Source organism: Lepidochelys kempii, chromosome 8 (genome assembly GCF_965140285.1).
Source record: "Lepidochelys kempii isolate rLepKem1 chromosome 8, rLepKem1.hap1, whole genome shotgun sequence".
NCBI classification, from domain to species: Eukaryota; Metazoa; Chordata; order Testudines; family Cheloniidae; genus Lepidochelys; species Lepidochelys kempii.
In genome coordinates this window covers 76445042-76465146 of record NC_136387.1, presented here as the reverse complement: position 1 = coordinate 76465146, position 20105 = coordinate 76445042, and the positions used below count along the sequence as shown (strand labels likewise).

General features: G+C 44.8%; 1 protein-coding gene across 5 annotated transcripts in view; it reads right to left on the bottom strand.

Annotated features, from left to right (window-relative positions):
* Positions 1 to 5516: 5516 nt before the first annotated feature.
* The window catches only part of LOC140916096 (uncharacterized), a 69511-nt gene continuing 54922 nt past the window's right edge, over positions 5517 to 20105 (bottom strand). For 4 of the 5 annotated variants that reach the window (XM_078854092.1, XM_078854091.1, XM_078854094.1 and 1 more), the window contains 2 exons: positions 15968 to 16241; positions 5517 to 7485 (listed from right to left, as the gene is read on the bottom strand). In XM_078854092.1, the coding sequence (XP_078710218.1) occupies positions 6154 to 6906 (753 nt within the window). In that variant the 5' untranslated portion in view covers positions 6907 to 7485; positions 15968 to 16241 and the 3' untranslated portion in view covers positions 5517 to 6153. The remainder of the gene's footprint in view (positions 7486 to 15967; positions 16242 to 20105) is intronic. The other variant, XM_078854093.1, reaches the window with a different exon arrangement.

Sequence of the window (20105 nt, the reverse complement as noted above, 5' to 3'; positions counted from 1 at the left end):
CTCAAATAAATTGGTTAGTCTCTAAGGTGCCACAAGTACTCCTTTTCTTTTTGCGAATACAGACTAACACGGCTGTTACTCTGAAACTAGAAATAAGTATTTCCTTTGAAAGGGCAGTCATGCTGTTTGTAAATTGCAGGGGCTTGGCTGCTAATTTTTCAAAGTTATGTGAAACAATTACTAGGTAGTTGTCAGGGTATTTGCTCTTTGTTGCCAGTATTGCTTGTGTGGCTTGCACTATAGTTAATTTAAGTTTTGGGTATTGGTACAAAAGCATGTTGTTGCTTTAAGAATCTGACACATGGGGGTGGGAGAGATGAAGAAAAATATTTTTTTCCCCGTTAATCCAGGGTGTACTATGTAGTTCAGTAAGAATACTTGCCATAGTACCAAAGTCTGACTTACTTTTTCCATATAATTAACAAGATGGGTTGGATGTGAAGGAACCAAAGCAAGCTTTTTAAGTTTAGCTCTATAACTGATGTAGCTGTTGCAAGGGCTACTTTTATTCATATATGGAATGCACTTACAAGAACTGCTTCAAATGTGCTTCAGTTGGATGTGATTTGGGAGAGAGAAATGTTTCATTGCTTGTATTAACCTAATTGTGTAAACCCAAGTGCTGTAGTTCCTGATGAATGTAAACTGTTTAAAATGTCCAAGAAATCAGTGAATCTGTATCATTCTCTTACTTAGATCTGAAATAGGAGATTACATTAGGGTTGATTTAAAAAAAAAAATCTTTACAATGCCTATATTTATAGATATAGCATTTCAAAAACATGATTTATGTTGTGTCTATTGTCTCCCTTGTATAGTGCAGTGTATATTCTGAATGGAAATGACACACACCTTTTAGCTAAAGTTTTGAAGGCCTGGCCTACAGACAGTTTTTGTACTGGTATAACTAGGTCAGTTAGGGATGTGATTATTTATCTATTACAGTTGTACCAGTAGTGCCTCTAGTGCAGTGGCTCTCAAGCTTTCCAGCCTAGTGTGGCCTTTCAGGAGTCTGATTTGTCTTGCATACCCCCAAGTTTCACCTCACTTAAAAACTACTTGCTTACAAAATCAGACATAAAAATAAAGAAGCGTCACAACACACTAGTTGAAAGAAAAATTGCTTACGATCTCATTTTTACCATATAATTATAAAATCAATTGGAATATAAATATTGTACTTACATTTCAGTGTATAGTATATAGAGCAGTATAAACAAGTCATTGTCTGTCTGAAGTTTTAATTTGTACTGACTTCGCTAGTGCATTTGATGTAGCCTGTTGTAAAACTAGGCAAAATGTGTAGATGAATTGATGTACCCTCCAGAAGACCTCTTTGTACCTCCCAGGGGTACGTGTACTCCTGGCTGAGAACCACTAGTGTGGACACAGTTATACTGATATAAACGTGCTTTATACTGGTATAGCTTATTCCCCTTCCTGTATGGGAGTAGCTGTACTTCTATAAGCACATTAATATTGGTATAATGGCATCCACATGAGGAGGTTTTATCGCTTTAATTATACAGATGTAGATAAACTGGTATAGTTGTGTTTAGACAAGCCCTTAGAATCACAATGAATGATAAAATATCAAATCACAGTTATCAGTTTAATCTTATGAAACAAACTCAGGTAAACGGCCTGTTGGCTTTTTCTAAACATCTTAATATCTAGTCTGTGGGATGTATTTTAAAATTACAGTATTTTAGAAATGCTCTTGCTAACAAAAGATTGTTTCCTAATTCCATATGAGATCCAGGAAAGATTGCATATGTAAATGTAAAAGTGCCATATTTACTCAGCCATTCATTTACTACTCATACGTATATTTACCTGCAATGGATTATGGAAAATCTTTCTGGGAACTACAGTAATCTAGTAAGAATGGATGGACTTTTTATTGATAATACTATAGGCATGATTTGAATGAGTATATATGTCCAGTTATATTAAACAGGTGCCAAGTAACTAACAAAATTCCCTCATATAAACAAAGCATTCTACATCATTGCAGAAAATGCAAATCATTCTTAGTTATAGAAACAGAGAGAACAGATGGTGGATCAAATATAAGAAAACTACCTTCTGATTTTTAAAAATGTGTACTGAACCTGAAAAGCAGACCTACTGCATGATCAGAATCTGGGTATGTCTGTTTCCCCTGTTGTATCTAGCCAGTCTGACTAGCTCGCACATATTCCTAGTGAAAAGCACCTGTTCCAAGTCTCATATCTCACATTTCCAGCACTTCCATTAATGCATGTGCTTAAGTGATGACAAGACCTGTAAGACTGTCAAGGGTAATCTTTGAAATTTGACTTAATAGACAAACGTCTTAATCCTGTGGTGAGAAACTTCTTAATTGATAATAGGCCTGCCTAGTGTTACATTGCATTAAAGAACACACACAAAAAATAATAAAAACTGTTTTTTTGTAATTTAAAACATTGACTGACTGTAATGTGATTATTTGTTTTGCAAACATTTTTCTTTTCTATGTCTGTTTTACCTAAAGACCAATCATAACCGTTTCCTTGATTTAATGATTTTTGGGGGCTGAGGAGTTGGGAATATACTTTTGAAATACATCAAAAGGTTTTAAAGATTTATAATAATTTAATCTGAACTCCTGTGTAACAGAAGTTATAAAATTTTCACCCAGTAATTCCTGCATCAGCCCCAAAACTTGTAATTAAACAGTGTATATACAGTGCTCTATTTTATTTGTAATATTTTCATATCCTGCTTTTCTGTGTCCAGACTAAATTCCAGCTGAGGTTGGCAGCATGGAATTACCCTGATTCCCTGTGTAGTTTCAGCGGGTTAAAGTATTCCTCTCTCCAATTCTCTTGAATGGTTATTTTGAAATGCTGCTGCAGGCTGTTAACAGGCTGCCAACATGCAACCTACTGTGACTGCATTTCAGGAAAGAGGATTTTGGTTCTTGCATCTGATTTATATTTTATTACTTTATTTAGAAAATGTACCTATCCAAAGTCATGGTCATGCGTATTGGTGGCCTTCACCTTGTTAAAGGGTCTTGGACTCTTAGGCCTGGTCTACACTACGAGTTTGTCGGATTTAGCAGCATTAAATCGAATTAACCCTGTACCCGTCCACACAACGAAGCCATTTTTTCGACATAAAGGGCTCTTCAAACCGATTTCTGTACTCCTCCCCAATGAGGGGATTAGTGCTGAAATCGGCATCGTCTTTGTGACTTAGAGTTAGTGTGGACGCAATTCGAAGGTATTGGCCTCCAGGAGCTATCCCACAGTGCACTATTGTGACCACTCTGGACAGCACTCTGAACTCTGATGCACTGGCCAGGTGTACAGGAAAAGCCCCGGAAACTTTTGAATCTCATTTCCTGTTTGGCCAGGTGAGATCATCAGCACAGGTGATCATGCAGAGCTCATCAGAACAGGTGACCATGCAGTCCCAGAATTGAAAAAGAGCTCCAGCATGGACTGAATGGGAGGTACTGGATCTGATCGCTGTATGGGGAGATGAATCTGTACTATCAGAACTACGTTCCAAAAGACGAAATGCCAAAACATTTCAAAAAATCTCCGAGGCCATAAGGGACAGAGGCTACAGCAGGGATGCAACACAGTGCCGGGTGAAACTTAAGGAGTTCAGACAAGTGTACCAGAAAACCAAAGAATCAAACGGACGGTCAATCAAACTGGAGAGCCCCAGACATGCTGCTTCTATGCTGAGCTGCATGCAATTCTGGGGGGGCCGCCACCACTACCCCACTCCTGTCTGTGGACTCTGATGATGGGGTACTCTCCGCCATACCTGAGGATTTTGCGGACGGGGAAGATGAGGAGGAGGAGGATGAGCTTGAAGAGAATACACAGCACACCATTCTCCCCAACAGCCAGGATCTTTTTATTACCCTGACTGAAATACCCTCCCAACCCAACGAAGCCGGAGAAGGGACCTCTGGTGAGCGTACCTTTTAAAATATAATACATGTTATAAAAGCAAGTGTTTTTTAATGATTAAGTAGCCCTGAGGCTTGGGATGCATTCATGGCCAGTACTGTTACTGGAAAAGTCTGTTAACGTGTCTGGGGATGGAGCGGAAATCCTCCAGGGCCATCTCTATGAAGCTCTCCTGGAGGTACTCTAAAAGCCGTTGCAGAAGGTTTCTGGGGAGAGCAGCCTTATTCCATCCTCCATGGTAGGACACTTTACCACGCCATGCTGGTAGCAAGTAATCTGGTATCATTGCATGACAAAGCCTGGCAGCGTATGGTCCCGGTGTTTGCTGGCATTCAAGCAACATCCATTCTTTATCTCTCTGTCTTATCCTCAGGAGAGTGATCTCGTTCATGGTAACCTGGTTGAAATAGGGGAATTAATTAAGGGGACATTCAGAGGTGGCCATTCCTACTGGGCTGTTTGCCGGTGGCTGAAAAGAAATCCTCCCCGAAGTTAGCCACGCATGGGGGAAGAGGGGACATTGGCACTGAGCTGTTTACATTTGGCTAGCAGGGATCTTCCCTGATACCAGCATACGGTGGGGAGAGGGGTAGTGCGATCATCCCAGAGAATTGGATGATGGGGGGGGAGGTTAGTTTGGTTTCTGCTGTTGCACGTTAACAGGAAAACAGAGTACTAAATGGCCAACTCAACGTGCTTTGCTTGGTATGGGAGAGGAGCGCACTGCTGTTATAAAGGTTGCAGAAGCCAAAAGACTATGGCTTACCATGGCCGCCTGCAAGCCGAATTCTGTTTCCCGGCACTGCGTGTGTGATCTCTAACAGCAAAGCCGCAGGCACTCAATATAAGATGCAAAATGTGACCTTGTATCAAAATCACATGTGCTATGCAATGTGAATAGTGTTGTTCACCATGAAAGAGTATAGCCATTGTTCTGTAAAATGTACCTTTTAAAATACTTCACTTCCTTTTTTTCCTCCAGCAGCTGCAAATGTTTCAAGCCTCCCTCCTCCGTCCCAAAGGCTATCTCAGATAAGGTGGCGAAAAAAACGCACATGCGATGAAACGTTCTCTGAGCTCATGCAGTCATCTGGCACTGACAGAGCTCAGCAGAATGTGTGGAGGGACACAACAGCAGAGTACAGGAAAGTGGCCAATGAACATGAGGAGATATGGTGGCAGGATGATCAGAGGAGGCATGAGGCAATGCTGGGGCTACTGTGGGATCAAACGGACATGCTCCGGCATCTGGTGGAGGTTCATGAATGGCAGCAGGATCACAGACTGCAGCTGCATCCCCTGTTTAACCGCCCTCCCTCCTCCCCAAGTTCCATAGCCTCCTCACCCAGACGCCCAAGAACGTGGGGGGCGGGGGAGGCTCCGGGCACCCAACCACTCCACTCGAGTGGACAGCCCAAGCAACAGAAGGCTGTCATTCAAGAAGTTTTAAAGTGGCCTTTTCCTTCCCTCCTCCCACACCCCACCCGGGCTACCTTGTGAGTTATCTTCCTATTTTCATAACCAATTAATAAAGAATACATGTTTTTTAAACGATAGTGACTTTATTTCCTTTGCAAGCAAGCTGTGATCGAAGGGGGGAGGCTGGGTGGCTTACAGGGAATTTAGAGGCAACCAAGGGGACGGGTTTTCATCAAGGAAAAACAAACAGAAGTGTCACACAGTACCCTGGCCAGTCATGAAACTGGTTTTCAAAGATTCTCTGATGCGCAGCGCTTCCTGCTGTGCTCTTCTAACCACCCTGGTGTCTGGCTGCGCGTATTCAGTGGCCAGACGATTTGCCTCAACTTCCCACGATGCCAAAAAACATCTCCCCCTTACTCTCACAGAGATTGTGGAGCACACAGCAAGCAGCAATAACAGCGAAACCAATAATCCCACTGAGGTCTGAGTGAGTCAGTATACTGCACCAGCGACCCTTTAAACGTCCAAATGCACACACTACCACCATTCTGCACTTGCTCAGCTTATAGTTGAACAGCTCCTTACTACTGTCCAGGGTGCCTGTGTATGGCTTCATGAGCCATGGCATTAAGGGGTAGGCTGGGTCCCCAAGGATAACTATAGGCATTTCAATATCCCCAACAGTTATTTTCTGATCTGGGAAGTAAATCCCTTCCTGCAGCCATTTAAACAGACCAGAGTTCCTGAAGACGCGAGCGTCATGAACCTTTCCCGGCTATCCCACGTTGATGTTGGTGAAATGTCCCTTGTGATCCACCAGTGTTTGCAGCACCACTGAAAAGTACCCCTTGCGGTTTATGTACTGGCTGCCCTGGTGGTCTGGTCCCAAGATGGGGATATGTGTTCCATCTATGGCCCCACCACAGTTAGGGAATCCCATTGCAGCAAAGCCATCTAGTATGACTTGCACATTTCCCAGAGTCACTACCTTTGATAGCAGCAGCTCAATGATTACGTTGGCTACTTGCATCACAGCAACCCCCACAGTAGATTTGCCCACTCCAAATTGATTACCAACTGACCGGTAGCTGTCTGGTATTCCAAGCTTCCACAGGGCTATTGCCACTCGCTTGTGATCTGTGAGGGCTGCTCTCATCTTGGTATTCTTGTGCTTCAGGGCAGGGGAAAGCAAGTCATAAAGTTCCATGAAAGTGCCCTTACGCATGCGAAAGTTTCGGAGCCACTGGGAATCATCCCAAACCTGCAACACTATGTGGTCCCACCACTCTGTGCTTGTTTCCCGTGCCCAGAATCTGCGTTCCACAGCATGAGCCTGCCCCAGTAACACCATGATCTCCAAATTGCTGGAGACCGTGGCTTTAGAGAAATCTGTGTTCATGTCCTCATCACCGTGCTGCTGTCGCCTCCTCGCCTGGTTTTTCAGGCGCTGGTTCTGCATAAACTGCACGATAATGCGCGAGGCGTTTACAATGGTCATAACTGCTGTGGTGAGCTGAATGGGCTCCATGCTTGCTGTGCTATGCTTCTGCTAGGGCAATCCAGGGAAAAGGGCATGAAATGATTGTTGCTTTCATGGAGGGAGGGAGGGTTGACTGATGACATTTACCCATAACCACCCGCGACAAATTTTTGGCCCTATCAGGCATTGGGAGCTCAGCCCAGAATTCCAATGGGCTGCGGGAACTGTGGGATAGCTACCCACAGTGCACCGCTCAGAATGTCGACGCTTGCCACGGTACTGTGGACGCAAACCGCTGAATTAATGTGCTTAGTGTGGATGCATGCACTCGACTTTATACAATCTGTTCCCAAAAATTGACTTCTGTAAAATTGGAGTACTTTTGTAGTGTAGACATGGCCTTAAGGATTCTTGCATTAAAGATGCTATGTAAATTCTTCAGTTTTAGTAGAAGTTAGTAGACTGTGTTAGCTGGCTCTGCTTTCTTTTAAGTTTCCCATGAAGGACTCATTTGTAATTTGAGAAGAAGGATTTTGTCAGACTCTTCAGTGCTCTCAGTCACGGCAAGAGATGAGTGGAAAGAGAAACCACAGCATCATGCAGTCCTGGAGGTTGCTGTTACAGCATCTGAACAAAACAAATCAAGTTTAATCACTTGTTAGATTAAAAAAAAATTGTAGCCAATCTACACATTACCACAAATTCAAGCCAAATGACTAACTGAAATGTTCACCAATTCTGGTTTGGGTTTACTGTAGAAATGTCAGTAAAGTCAAAGCTTAGATCCCCCTCTTCCCTGTTCCTGTTTTTTACCCAGAATAGAGGGATTCTGGGGATTGTAGTCCAGAGGGAAGAATGGGAGTAAGAGGAATGATGGGTAGGCCTGCTGGGAAGGGAAGCTTTATAAAGGCTAGTCCTTTTCTTCATTGTGAGGGAGACCAGGGGAAAGAGCAGGGCTTGTGGTTCTTTCTGCTCAGAGGACCAGGACAGAGTAAAGTAGATGAGAGGGAATAGGCTGGGTTTCTTTACTGGGGAGAGAGACTGGGTAAAAGCAAGAGCTCTGAAACTCCCCAAGGGCAAAAGGATTTACTATGAAGCCTGTAAAAGGGGCCAGGAAGGAAATTTAGGAAGGTGATAAGGGGTCAGTGTCCTGGAGTTACACAGAGGAGGGCCACAGTGTAGGAGATAGCTATAGGAGAACCATAACCTATACCACTCTGAGGAGCTGCCTGCTGATTTTTGTAATTTTTGCCCTGCATCAAGAAGGGTGAACCCGTCACCAGGGGTGAAACTTTGAACAGACCCTGGAGACACGGCTGTGGCCCAGGGAGTGAGGGACTTGATGAAACTCTGCTTTGGTCAGAATTTTAATTTCTTTTGGACCTTTATTACCCTGGAAAGGGAGAAGTTCTGATTTTGCTGGAGAACAAAGAAAACTCTGAGGCAGCAGACAATGAGGTAAGCAACTGCTATGTGGCACGAGTGATTTTCTTTTCCTTCAAAGATCATGTTTTAAGTAAACAAACAGCAAACTCTACTTTAATCAAAGTCCACCAATCCAAGGAAGATTTTTCGCTTTAAGGAAAACAATCCATATTTACAATTCTAGAATCATGCAATCAGAAATATAAGGCTGGAAGGGACCTTCAGAGATCTAGTCCAGTGCCCCATGCTAAGGCAGGACCAACTATACCTAAACCATCCCTGACAGGTGTTTGTCCAGGTGTTCTTAAAATCCTCCACTGATGGGGATTTCACAACCTCCCTTGCTAACCTATTCCAGGACTTCATAGAATATCAGGGTTGGAAGGGACCTCAGGAGGTCATCTAGTCCAACCCCCTGCTCAAAGCAGGACCAGTCCCCAACTAAATCATCCCAGCCAGGGCTTTGTCAAGCCTGACCTTAAAAGGAAGGAGATTCCACCACCTCCCTAGGTAACCTATTCCAGTGCTTCACCACCCTCCTAGTGAAAAAGTTTTTCCTAATATCCAACCTAAACCTCCCCCACTGCATCTTGAGACTATTTCTCCTTGTTCTGTCACCTGCTACCACTGAGAACAGTCTAGATCCATCCTCTTTAGAACCCCCTTTCAGGTAGTTGAAAGCAGCTATCAAATCCCTCCTCATTCTGCTCTTCCGCAGACTAAATAATCCCAGTTCCCTCAGCCTCTCCTCATAAATCATATGCTCCCTCCCCCTAATCATTTTTATTGCCCTCGGCTGGACTCTTTCCAATTTTTCCACATCCTTGTAGTGTGGGGCCCAAAACTAGACACAGTACTCCAGATAAGGCCTCACCAATGCTGAATAGCGGGGAATGATCACATCACTCGATCTGCTGGCAATACTCCTTCTTATACAGCCCAAAATGCCGTTAGCCTTCTTGGCAACAAGGGCACACTGTTGACTCATATCCAGCTTCTTGTCCACTGTAACCCCTAGGTCCTTTTCTGTAGGACTGCCTGCCTAGCCACTCGGGCCCTAGTCTGTACCAGTGCATGGGCTTCTTCTGTCCTAAGTGCAGGACTCTGCACTTGTCCTTGTTGAACCTCATCGGATTACTTTTGGCCCAATCCTCTAATTTGTCTAGGTCCCTCTGTATCCTATTCCTACCCTCCAGCATATCTACCACTCCTCCCAGTTAAGTGTCCTCTGCAAACTTGCTGAGGGTGCAGTCCACACCATCCTCCAGATCATTAATGAACATATTGAACAAAACCGACCCCAGGACCAACGCTTGGGGCACTCTGCTTGATACCGGCTGCCAGCTAGACATGGAGCCATTGATCACTACCCATTGAGCCCGATGATCTAGCTTTCTATTCACCTTATAGTCCATTCATCCAGCCCATACTTCTTTAACATGCTGGGAAGAATACTGTGGGAGACCATATCAAAAGCTTTGCTAAAGTCAAGGAATAACATGTCCACTGCTTTCCCCTCATCCACAGAGCCAGTTATCTCATCATAGAAGACAATTAGGTTAGTGAGGCATGACTTGCCCTTGGTGAATCTATGCTGACTGTTCCTGATCACTTTCCTCTCCTCTAAGTGCTTCCAAATTGATTCCTTGAGGACCTACTCATGATTTTTCCAGGGACTGAGGTGAGGCTGACTCACCTGTAGTTCCTTGGGTCCTCCTCCTTCCCTTTTTTAAAGATGGGCACTACATTAGCCATTTTCCAGTCATCCGGGACTTCCCCTGATTGCCATGAGTTTTCAAAGATAATGGCCAATGGCTCTGCAATCAAATCTGCCAACTCCTTTAGCACCCTCGGATGCAGCACATCTGGCCCCATGGACTTGTACTCGTCCAGCTTTTCTAAATAATCCTGAACCACTTCTTTCTCCACAGAGGGCTGGTCACCTCCTCCCCATACTGTGCTGCCCAGTGCAGTAGTTTGGGAGCTGACCTTGTTCGTGAAGACAGAGGCAAAAAAAGCATTGAGTACATTAGCTTTTTCCACATCCTCTGTCACTGGTTTGCCTTCTCCATTCAGTAAGGGGCCCACACTTTCCCTGATCATGTTGCTAACATACCTGTAGAAAACCCTTCTTGTTACTCTTAACATCCCTTGCTAGCTGCAACTCCAAGTGTGATTGGGCCTTCCTGACTTCACTCCTGCATGCCTGAGCAATATTTTTATACTCCTCCCTGGTCATTTGTCCAGTCTTCCACTTCTTGTAAGCTTCTTTTTTGTGTTTAAGATCAGCAAGGATTTCACTGTTAAGCCAAGCTGGTCGCCTGCCACATTTACTATTCTTTCTACACATCGGGATGGTTTGTTCCTGTAACCTCAATAAGGATTCTTTAAAATACAGCCAGCTCTCCTGGACTCTTTTCCCCCTCATGTTATTCTCCCACGGGATTCTGCTCATCAGTTCCCTGAGGGAGTCAAAGTCTGCTTTTCTGAAGTCCAGGGTCCGTATTCTGCTGCTCTCTTTTCTTCCCTGTGTCAGGATCCTCAACTCGACCATCTCATGGTCACTGCCTCCCAGGTTCCCATCTACTTTTGCTCCCCCTACTAATTCTTCCCTGTTTGTGAGCAGCAGGTAAAGAAGAGCTCTGCCCCAGTTGGTTCCTCCAGCACTTGCACCAGGAAATTGTTCCCTATGCTTTCCAAAAACTTCCTGGATTGTCTGTGCACCGCTGTATTGCTCTCCCAGCAGATATCGGGGTGATTGAAGTCCCCCATGAGAACCAGGGCCTGTGATCTAGTAACTTCTGTTTGTTGCCTGAAGAAAGCCTTGTCCACCTCATCCAGGGCCGGTGCAAGGATGTTTCGTGCCCTAGGCGAAACTTCCACCTTGCCGGGCGCCCCCCTCCACCTCTCCCTCCCCATTGGCCCGGGGAGCCGTGCAGCAGCTCTTTCCCCCTGCTCCCCCGGGAGGTGTGCGGCAGCTCCCCACCCCAGCTCACCTCTGCTTCGCCTCCTCCCTGAGCACGCCGCTGCCATTCCGCTTCTCCCGCCTCCCCAGGCTTGCGGCACCAATCAGCTGTTTGGCACCGCAAGCCTGGGAGGGAGAGAAGCAAAGCAGGGCAGCGGGCTCAGGGGAGGAGGCGGAGCAGAGGTGAGCTGGGATGGGGAGTGGTTCCCCTGCGCGCCACCCTCCCCCTGTTACTTGTTGCAGGCGGCCCTCCCCGCGCTCCCCTGCCCCAGCTTACCTCCACTCCACCACCTCCCCGGAGTGCGCTTTTGGCTGCTCCCAACCACTTGGCGCCCTAGGCGGCCACCTAGTTTGCCTAGTGGTTGCACCGGCCCTGACCTCATCCCCTTGGTCCGGTGGTCTATAGCAGACTCCCACCATGACATCACCCTTGTTGCTCACACTTCTAAACTTAATCCAGAGACTCTCAGGTTTTTCTGCAGTTTCATACTGGAGCACTGAGCAGTCATCCTGCTCTCTTACATACAATGCAACCCCAACGTTTTCTGCCCTGCTTGTCCTTCCTGAACAGTTTATATCCATCCATGACAGTACTCCAGTCATGTGAGTTATCCCACCAACTCTGTTGTTCCAATCAAATCATAATTCCTTGACTGTGCCAGGACTTCCAGTTCTCCCTGCTTGTTTCTCAGGCTTCTTGCATTTATGTATAGGAACTTCAGATAACTTGCCGATTATCCTGCTTTCTCAGTATGAGGCAGGGGTCCTCCCCTCTTGCGCTCTCCTGCTCGTGCTTCCTTCTGGTATCCCACTTCCCCACTTACCTCAGGGCTTTGGTCTCCTTCCCCCAGTGAACCTAGTTTAAAGCCCTCCTCACTAGGTTAGCCAGCCTGCTTGCAAAGATTCTCTTCCCTCTCTTCGTTAGGTAGAGCCCGTCTCTGCCTAGCAATCCTTCTTCTTGGAACACTATCCGTTGGTCAAAAGAAAAGGAGTACTTGTGGCACCTTAGAGACTAACCAATTTATTTGAGCATGAGCTGTAGTTCACGAAAGCTTAGTTCATCGGATGCATACTGTGGAAAGTGTAGAAGATCTTTTATACACACAAAGCCTGAAAAAATACCTCCCCCCACCCCACTCTCCCGCTGGCAATAGCTTATCTAAAGTGATCACTCTCCTTACAATGTGTATGATAATCAAGGTGGGCCATTTCCAGCACAAATCCAGGGTTTAACAAGAACGTCTGAGGAGGGGGGTGGGAGGGGTTAGGAAAAAACAAGGGGAAATAGGTTACCTTGCATAATGACTTAGCCACTCCCAGTCTCTGTTCAAGCCTAAGTTAATTGTATCCAATTTGCAAATGAATTCCAATTCAACAGTTTCTCGCTGGAGTCTGGATTTGAAGTTTTTTTGTTGAAGAATTGCAACTTTCATGTCTGTAATCACGTGACCAGAGAGATTGAAGTGTTCTCCAACTGGTTTATGAATGTTATAATTCTTGACATCTGATTTGTGTCCATTTATTCTTTTACGTAGAGACTGTCCAGTTTGACCAATGTACATGGCAGAGGGGCATTGCTGGCACATGATGGCATATATCACATTGGTGGATGTGGAGGTGAACGAGCCTCTGATAGTGTGGCTGATGTTATTAGGCCCTGTGATGGTGTCCCCTGAATAGATATGTGGGCACAGTTGGCAACGAGCTTTGTTGCAAGGATAGGTTCTTGGGTTAGTGGTTCTGTTTTGTGTGGTTTGTGGTTGCTGGTGAGTATTTGCTTCAGGTTGGGGGGCTGTCTGTAGGCAAGGACTGGCCTGTCTCCCAGGATTTGTGAGAGTGTTGGGTCATCCTTCAGGATAGGTTGTAGATCCTTAATAATGCGTTGGAGGGGTTTTAGTTGGGGGCTGAAGATGACGGCTAGTGGCGTTCTGTTATTTTCTTTGTTAGGCCTGTCCTGTAGTAGGTGACTTCTGGGAACTCTTCTGGCTCTATCAAGCTGTTTCTTCACTTCCGCAGGTGGGTATTGTAGTTGTAAGAATGCTTGATAGAGCTCTTGTAGGTGTAGTTTTGTGGTATGCTGTAGTTTCTTTTGGTAACTCTCAGTGGGATCACCACTTTCTACAAGCCATTACCCTCTGATCCCACTGAGAGTTACCAAAAGAAACTACAGCATTTGCTCAAGAAACTCCCTGAAAAAGCACAAGATCAAATCCGCACACACACACCCCTGGAACTCCGACCTGGGATATTCTATCTACTACCCAAGATCCATAAACCTGGAAATCCTGGGCACCCCATCATCTCAGGCATTGGCACCCTGACAGCAGGATTGGCTATGTAGACTCCCTCCTCAGGCCCTACGCTACCAGCACTCCCAGCTACCTTCGAGACACCACTGACTTCCTGAGGAAACTACAATGCATCGGTGATCTTCCTGATAACACCATCCTGGCCACTATGGGATGTAGAAGCCCTCTACACCAACATTCCACACAAAAATGGACTACAAGCCGTCAAGAACACTATCCCTGATAATGTCACGGCTAACTTGGTGGCTGGATTTTGTCCTTACCCATAACTATTTTACATTTGGGGACAATGTATACCTTCAGATCAGCGGCACTGCTATGGGTACCCGCATGGCCCCACAGTATGCCAACATTTTTATGGCTGACTCAGGGGACGAGAGCTGAGGAAGCGTTGTTCTAATGCCCCTACTCTACTTGCGCTATATTGATGACATCTTCATCATCTGGACCCATGGAAAAGAAGCCCTTGAGGAATTCCACCATGATTTCAACAATTTCCATCCCACCATCAACCTCAGCCTGGTCCAGTCCACACAAGAGATCCACTTCCTGGACACTACAGTGCTAATAAACGACGGTCACATAAACACCACCCTATACCGGAAACCTACTGACCGCTATTCCTACCTACATGCCTCCAGCTTTAACCCTGACCACACCACACGATCCATCGTCTACAGCCAAGCTCTGTGATACAACTGCATTTGCTCCAACCCCTCAGACAGAGACAAACACCTACAAGATCTCTCTCAAGCATTCTTACAACTACAATACCCACCTGCGGAAGTGAAGAAACAGATTGATAGAGCCAGAAGAGTTCCCAGAAGTCACCTACTACAGGACAGGCCTAACAAAGAAAATAACAGAACGCCACTAGCCGTCACCTTCAGCCCCCAACTAAAACCCCTCCAATGCATTATTAAGGATCTACAACCTATCCTGAAGGATGACGCAACACTCTCACAAATCCTGGGAGACAGGCCAGTCCTTGCCTACAGACAGCCCCCCAACCTGAAGCAAATACTCACCAGCAACCACAAACCACACAACAGAACCACTAACCCAAGAACCTATCCTTGCAACACAGCTCGTTGCCAACTGTGCCCACATATCTATTCAGGGGACACCATCACAGGGCCTAATAACATCAGCCACACTATCAGAGGCTCGTTCACCTGCACATCCACCAATGTGATATATGCCATCATGTGCCAGCAATGCCCCTCTGCCATGTACATTGGTCAAACTGGACAGTCTCTACGTAAAAGAATAAATGGACACAAATCAGATGTCAAGAATTATAACATTCATAATCCAGTTGGAGAACACGTCAATCTCTCTGGTCACGTGATTACAGACATGAAAGTTGCAATTCTTCAACAAAAAAACTTCAAATCCAGACTCCAGCGAGAAACTGTTGAATTGGAATTCATTTGCAAATTGGATACAATTAACTTAGGCTTGAACAGAGACTGGGAGTGGCTAAGTCATTATGCAAGGTAACCTATTTCCCCTTGTTTTTTCCTAACCCCTCCCACCCCCCTCCTCAGACGTTCTTGTTAAACCCTGGATTTGTGCTGGAAATGGCCCACCTTGATTATCATACACATTGTAAGGAGAGTGATCACTTTAGATAAGCTATTGCCAGCAGGAGAGTGGGGTGGGGGGAGGTATTTTTTCATGCTTTGTGTGTATAAAAGATCTTCTACACTTTCCACAGTATGCATCCGATGAAGTGAGCTGTACCTCACGAAAGCTTATGCTCAAATAAATTGGTTAGTCTCTAAGGTGCCACAAGTACTCCTTTTCTTTTTGCGAATACAGACTAATACAGCTGTTACTCTGAAACCTATCCGTTGGTCAAAAAATCCAAAGCCTTCTCTCTGACACCACCTGTGTAGCCATTCATTGACTTCCACTATTCAACGGTCTCTACCTGGGCCTTTTCCTTCCATAGGGAGGATGGACGAGAATACCATTTGTGCCTCAAACGCCTTTATCCTTCTTTCCAGAGTCACATAGTCTGCAGTGATCCGTTCAAGGTCATTCTTGACAGTACCACTGGTGCCCACTTGGAGAAGCAGGAAGGGGTAGCGATCCAAGGGCTTGATGAGTCTCGAAAGTCTGTCCATCACATCATGAATTGTAGCTCCTGGCAAGCAGCACACTTCTTGGTTTTCCTAGTCGGGATGGCAGATAGATGACTCAGTCCCCCTTAGGAAGGAGTCCCCATCACCACCACCCGCCTCCTTCTATTGGGAGTGGTGGTCGTGGACCCTCCATCCCTAGAACAGTGCATCTCATGCCTTCCAATCGGTGGAGTCTCCTTCTCCTCCCTTCCCTCAGATGTATTATCTAGTCCAGTGTCTGCATTAGTACCTGTGTAGAGAACATGAAAATGGTTGCTCACCTGTATCTGCATTGCTGGTACATGGATGCTCCTCTTTCTTCTTCTGGAGGTCACATGCTGTCAAGTTTCTTCACTGTCCTTCTGTCCCCGCTGCGCAGCCTGCTCCAATTCTTCAGAATGTTGTGCCCGCAGAAGCATATCCTGACGTCTGTCCAGGAAATCTTCATTTTCTCTTATGCAACGCAGGGTTGATACTTGTTTCCTCTAGATCTTGAACCTTCTCTTCCAATATGGAGATCAGCTTGCACTTTGTACAGACAAAGTCGCTTCTGTCCTGGGGAAGAAAGACAAACATGGCACATCCTGTGCAGGTCACAACAGCTGAATGCTCACCATCCATATTACCTTCCTTCTAAGAGCTTCCTCAGATGTTGTAGTAACTACTCAGAGAAGCCTGCAAGATGAAAGCCTCAGTGGGCTCTCCCCAGGTGAACTCCCTCTGTTTGCTGCTCAGCTGGTTTGCTGCTGGCTGCCTTTTTATAACAATCAGGCCCACCTGGAACAAAGCACTCCCAGTTCAGACTTTTCAAACAATCAAGCACACGGTCAAACTGCCAAAATGTCCCCACAACAGACACTCAGCAACTCACCAACACAGGCCCCCTAATGCAGCACATAGCATACCTCCTCTCAGACAGATCCCAGTCGAACTCCATCTGTTAGCCTCGCCGCTGTTAGACTTACCTATCCTTATTCCTTGAAAGTTTTTCCTAGTATCTAACTTAACTCTCCCTTGCTGCAGATTAAGCCTGTTACTTTTTGTCCTACCTTCAGTGGTATGATGGGGTGTCTACCTTACACAAGGCCTGAATAGTTAGAAAGACCAATTAACTCCACAACAGGCTGCACCTGGAAGAAAGTCAGGGCCCATAAACTCTAACTGATGATGAAGCACAGCTGGGCAGGGGCAGGATGAGCTGGAATAAAACCTGGAAAGGGAGAGCAAGAAGAGGTTTGCAGGAAGGAACACTGCAGTCATGACTAAAGAGAAGAGTCGAGGAGGAGTCCTAGTGGTAAGTAAGCCCTGGAATCCTGCCTAGGAGTACAGACTCTGGCAGGAACCCAAGAAAGGGTGAAGTAGCCACAGGGAAGGGAGGAGGTTCCAGTGGTAGCCAGATGACAGAGGAAGGAAGGTAGGAAAGAGCCCAGGGAAACAGTGACAGGGTCTGAGATTGCTTAGACCGTAGTTGCTGGACTTAAGGTTCCAGTGCTTACCAGCCACTTAAGAAGTGGCACAGATTGTTCAGTGGGACTTTATTACCACAGAATGGGTAAACTGTAGAGACCTGACTGGAGGGCCAAATCAGGAAGAGGGTGTACTCTTGAGTCCAGAGAAAGACCACAGGGTGGGCAACTGAAGGAGAGGGCACCAGACCAGTCAAGAGCTAATCCCTGGGTCGCTACATACCACATTCCTGTTCATAAACACCAGAATAATTAGCCTTTTTTGCAACAGCATCACACTGTTGACTCATTTGCAACTTATGACCTGTACATCCCCAAGATCCTTTTCTGCAGTACTATTGCCTAGACAGTTATTTTGTAGTTATGTATTTGAGTTTTCATTCCAAAGTGTTGTACTTTGTGCTTGTCTTTATTGAATTCTATCTTGTTCATTTCAGACCGATTCTCCAATTTATAAAGGACACTTTTTGAATATTAATCCTGTCCTCCAGAGTGCTTGCAACCACTCCTAGCACAGTGTCCTCTGTAGATTTTATAGGCATACGCTCCATTCCATTGTGGAAGTCATTAATGAAAATATTGAATAGTACCAGACCCAGGACAGAACCCTGTTGGACCCCACTAGATACCCCCTCCATGGTTGTTGCAAACCATTGATAGCTATTCTGAATACAGTTTTTCAACCAGTTGTGCATCCACCATATAGTTATTTCATCTATTTCCCTAGTTCATTATGAGACTGTCATGTGGGACTGTGTTAAAAGTATTACTAGAATCAAGATATATCACTGCTGCTTCTTCCTTTCTATCCACTGTCAAAAGAGGAAATTAAGTTTTGGTTGGCATTATTTGTTCTTGACAAATCCATGTTGGCTATTACTTACCACTTTATTATCGTCTCAGTGCTTCAATCATTTGTTCCAGTATTTTTCTAGGTATCAAAGTCAGGCTCACTGGTCTATAATTTCCCAGGTTCTCTTTTGAAAGATAGATGCTATGTTTGCCTCCCCAGTCCTCTCGGACCTCACTCATCCGCTGTGAGTTCTCAAAGATAATGACTAATGGTTCGAAGATAGATTTGCCTAGTTCCTTACATATCCTAAGAGGAATTTAATCAGGCCCTGCTGACTTGAATATATCTAACTTTTCTAAATATTCTTTGACCTGTTCTTTCCCTGTTCTGGCTTGCATTTCTTTCTTTTTGTTTTTAATAATTAATTGTGTTGAGTATCCGGTCTCCATTAACCTTTTTAGTGAAGAATGAAGCAAAGTAGACATTAAACACCTCAGACATCCACCTTGATTGTATTGGCCTCATTAACACTACAAAAGTAATTTTCCCTCTCTTGATATTCACCCCTTCTTGTCAACTGTTGAGAATAGGCCACTTCCACCTTAATTGAATTGGCCTTGTTAGCACTGACCCCCGCACTTGGTAAGGCAACTCCCGTCTTTTCATGTGCTTTTATATACTGCTTATTGTATTTTTCACTCCATGCATGTGATGACGTGGGTTTTAGCCCACAAAAGCTTATGCCCAAATAATTTTGTTAGTCTCTAAGGTGCCACATGGACTCCTCGTTGTTTTTGCTGATGCAGACTAACACCGCTACCACTCTGAAATCAGATTTCTTGGTCTGTCTGTTATTAGCTCTACTTCCTTACTAAGCAGTAGACCTACATTTTCCTTCATCCTTCTCTTGCTTCTTAAATACTTATAGAAACTGTTCTTATTACCTTTTAATGTCCCTTGCTAGGTGTAATTTCATTTTGTGCCTCAGCCTTTCTGATTTTATACCTAGATATTTGCGCTTTTCTTTTGTTTTCATCCTTAGAAATTTGTTGTTTCCACTTTTTGTAGGATTCCTTTTTTGATTTTTCAATAGCTTCTGATTTTCTGTTTTCCCACATTTTCCTTTTTTGGCTACCTAATCTAGTCATTTATGGCACACTTCCCAGACATTCGTGAGCACTAACTATATTAGTAGATTAATTATCCATCCATAGAATACATGAGTCACACAAGGAGACTCAAATTCTTGTAGCTCTGACACCATCTTACTTCTGCCACCCAGATTCCTTCTTTCCTTTCTTCCTGTCATTGGGATGCTTGGAGTGTTCTTTTTATAAACTATGTAAAATAGCCAAAACACTTCTGATACTGACTATGAAGATTTTCATAGTCAATATCCCATGCAGACAAAGGATCCAAGAAGATCAGCTTTACAGGGATTTGAGGAAAATGATGCCTAACTAATGAGGAATCAAGGAAAATGGGGGTATCAAAAATCTACGCACTTCAGACTCACTCATACTCCTGTTATAGGTTTTGCAAAATGCCCATTGGCTTCTATGGGGAGTGTCAAGGTTCCTTCCCCACTCTGAACTCTAGTGTACAGATGTGGGGACCTTCATGAAAACCTCCTAAGCTTACTTCTACCAGCTTAGGTTAAAACTTCCCCAAGGTACAAATTAATTTTACCCTTTGCCCTTGGATTTCCACTGCCACCACCAAACTTTATCTGGGTTTACTGGGAAACGTAGTTCAGACACGTCTTCCCCCCAAAATCCTCCCAACCCTTGCACCCCACTTCCTGGGGAAGGTTTGGTAAAAATCCTCAATTTGCTTAGGTGACCACAGACCCAAACTCTTGGATCTCAGAACAATGAAAAAGCATTCAGTTTTCTTACAAGAAGACTTTTAATAGAAGTAAAGGAATCACCTCTGTAAAATCAGGATGGTATACCTTACAGGGTAATTAGATTCAAAACATAGAGAATCCCTCTAGGCAAAACCTTAAGTTACAAAAAAGACACACAGACAAGAATAGTCATTCTATTCAGCACAGCTCTTTTCTCAGCCATTTACAGAAATCATAATCTAACACATACCTAGCTAGATTACTTATTAAAAGTTCTAAGACTCCATTCCTGTTCTGTCCCTGGCAGACAG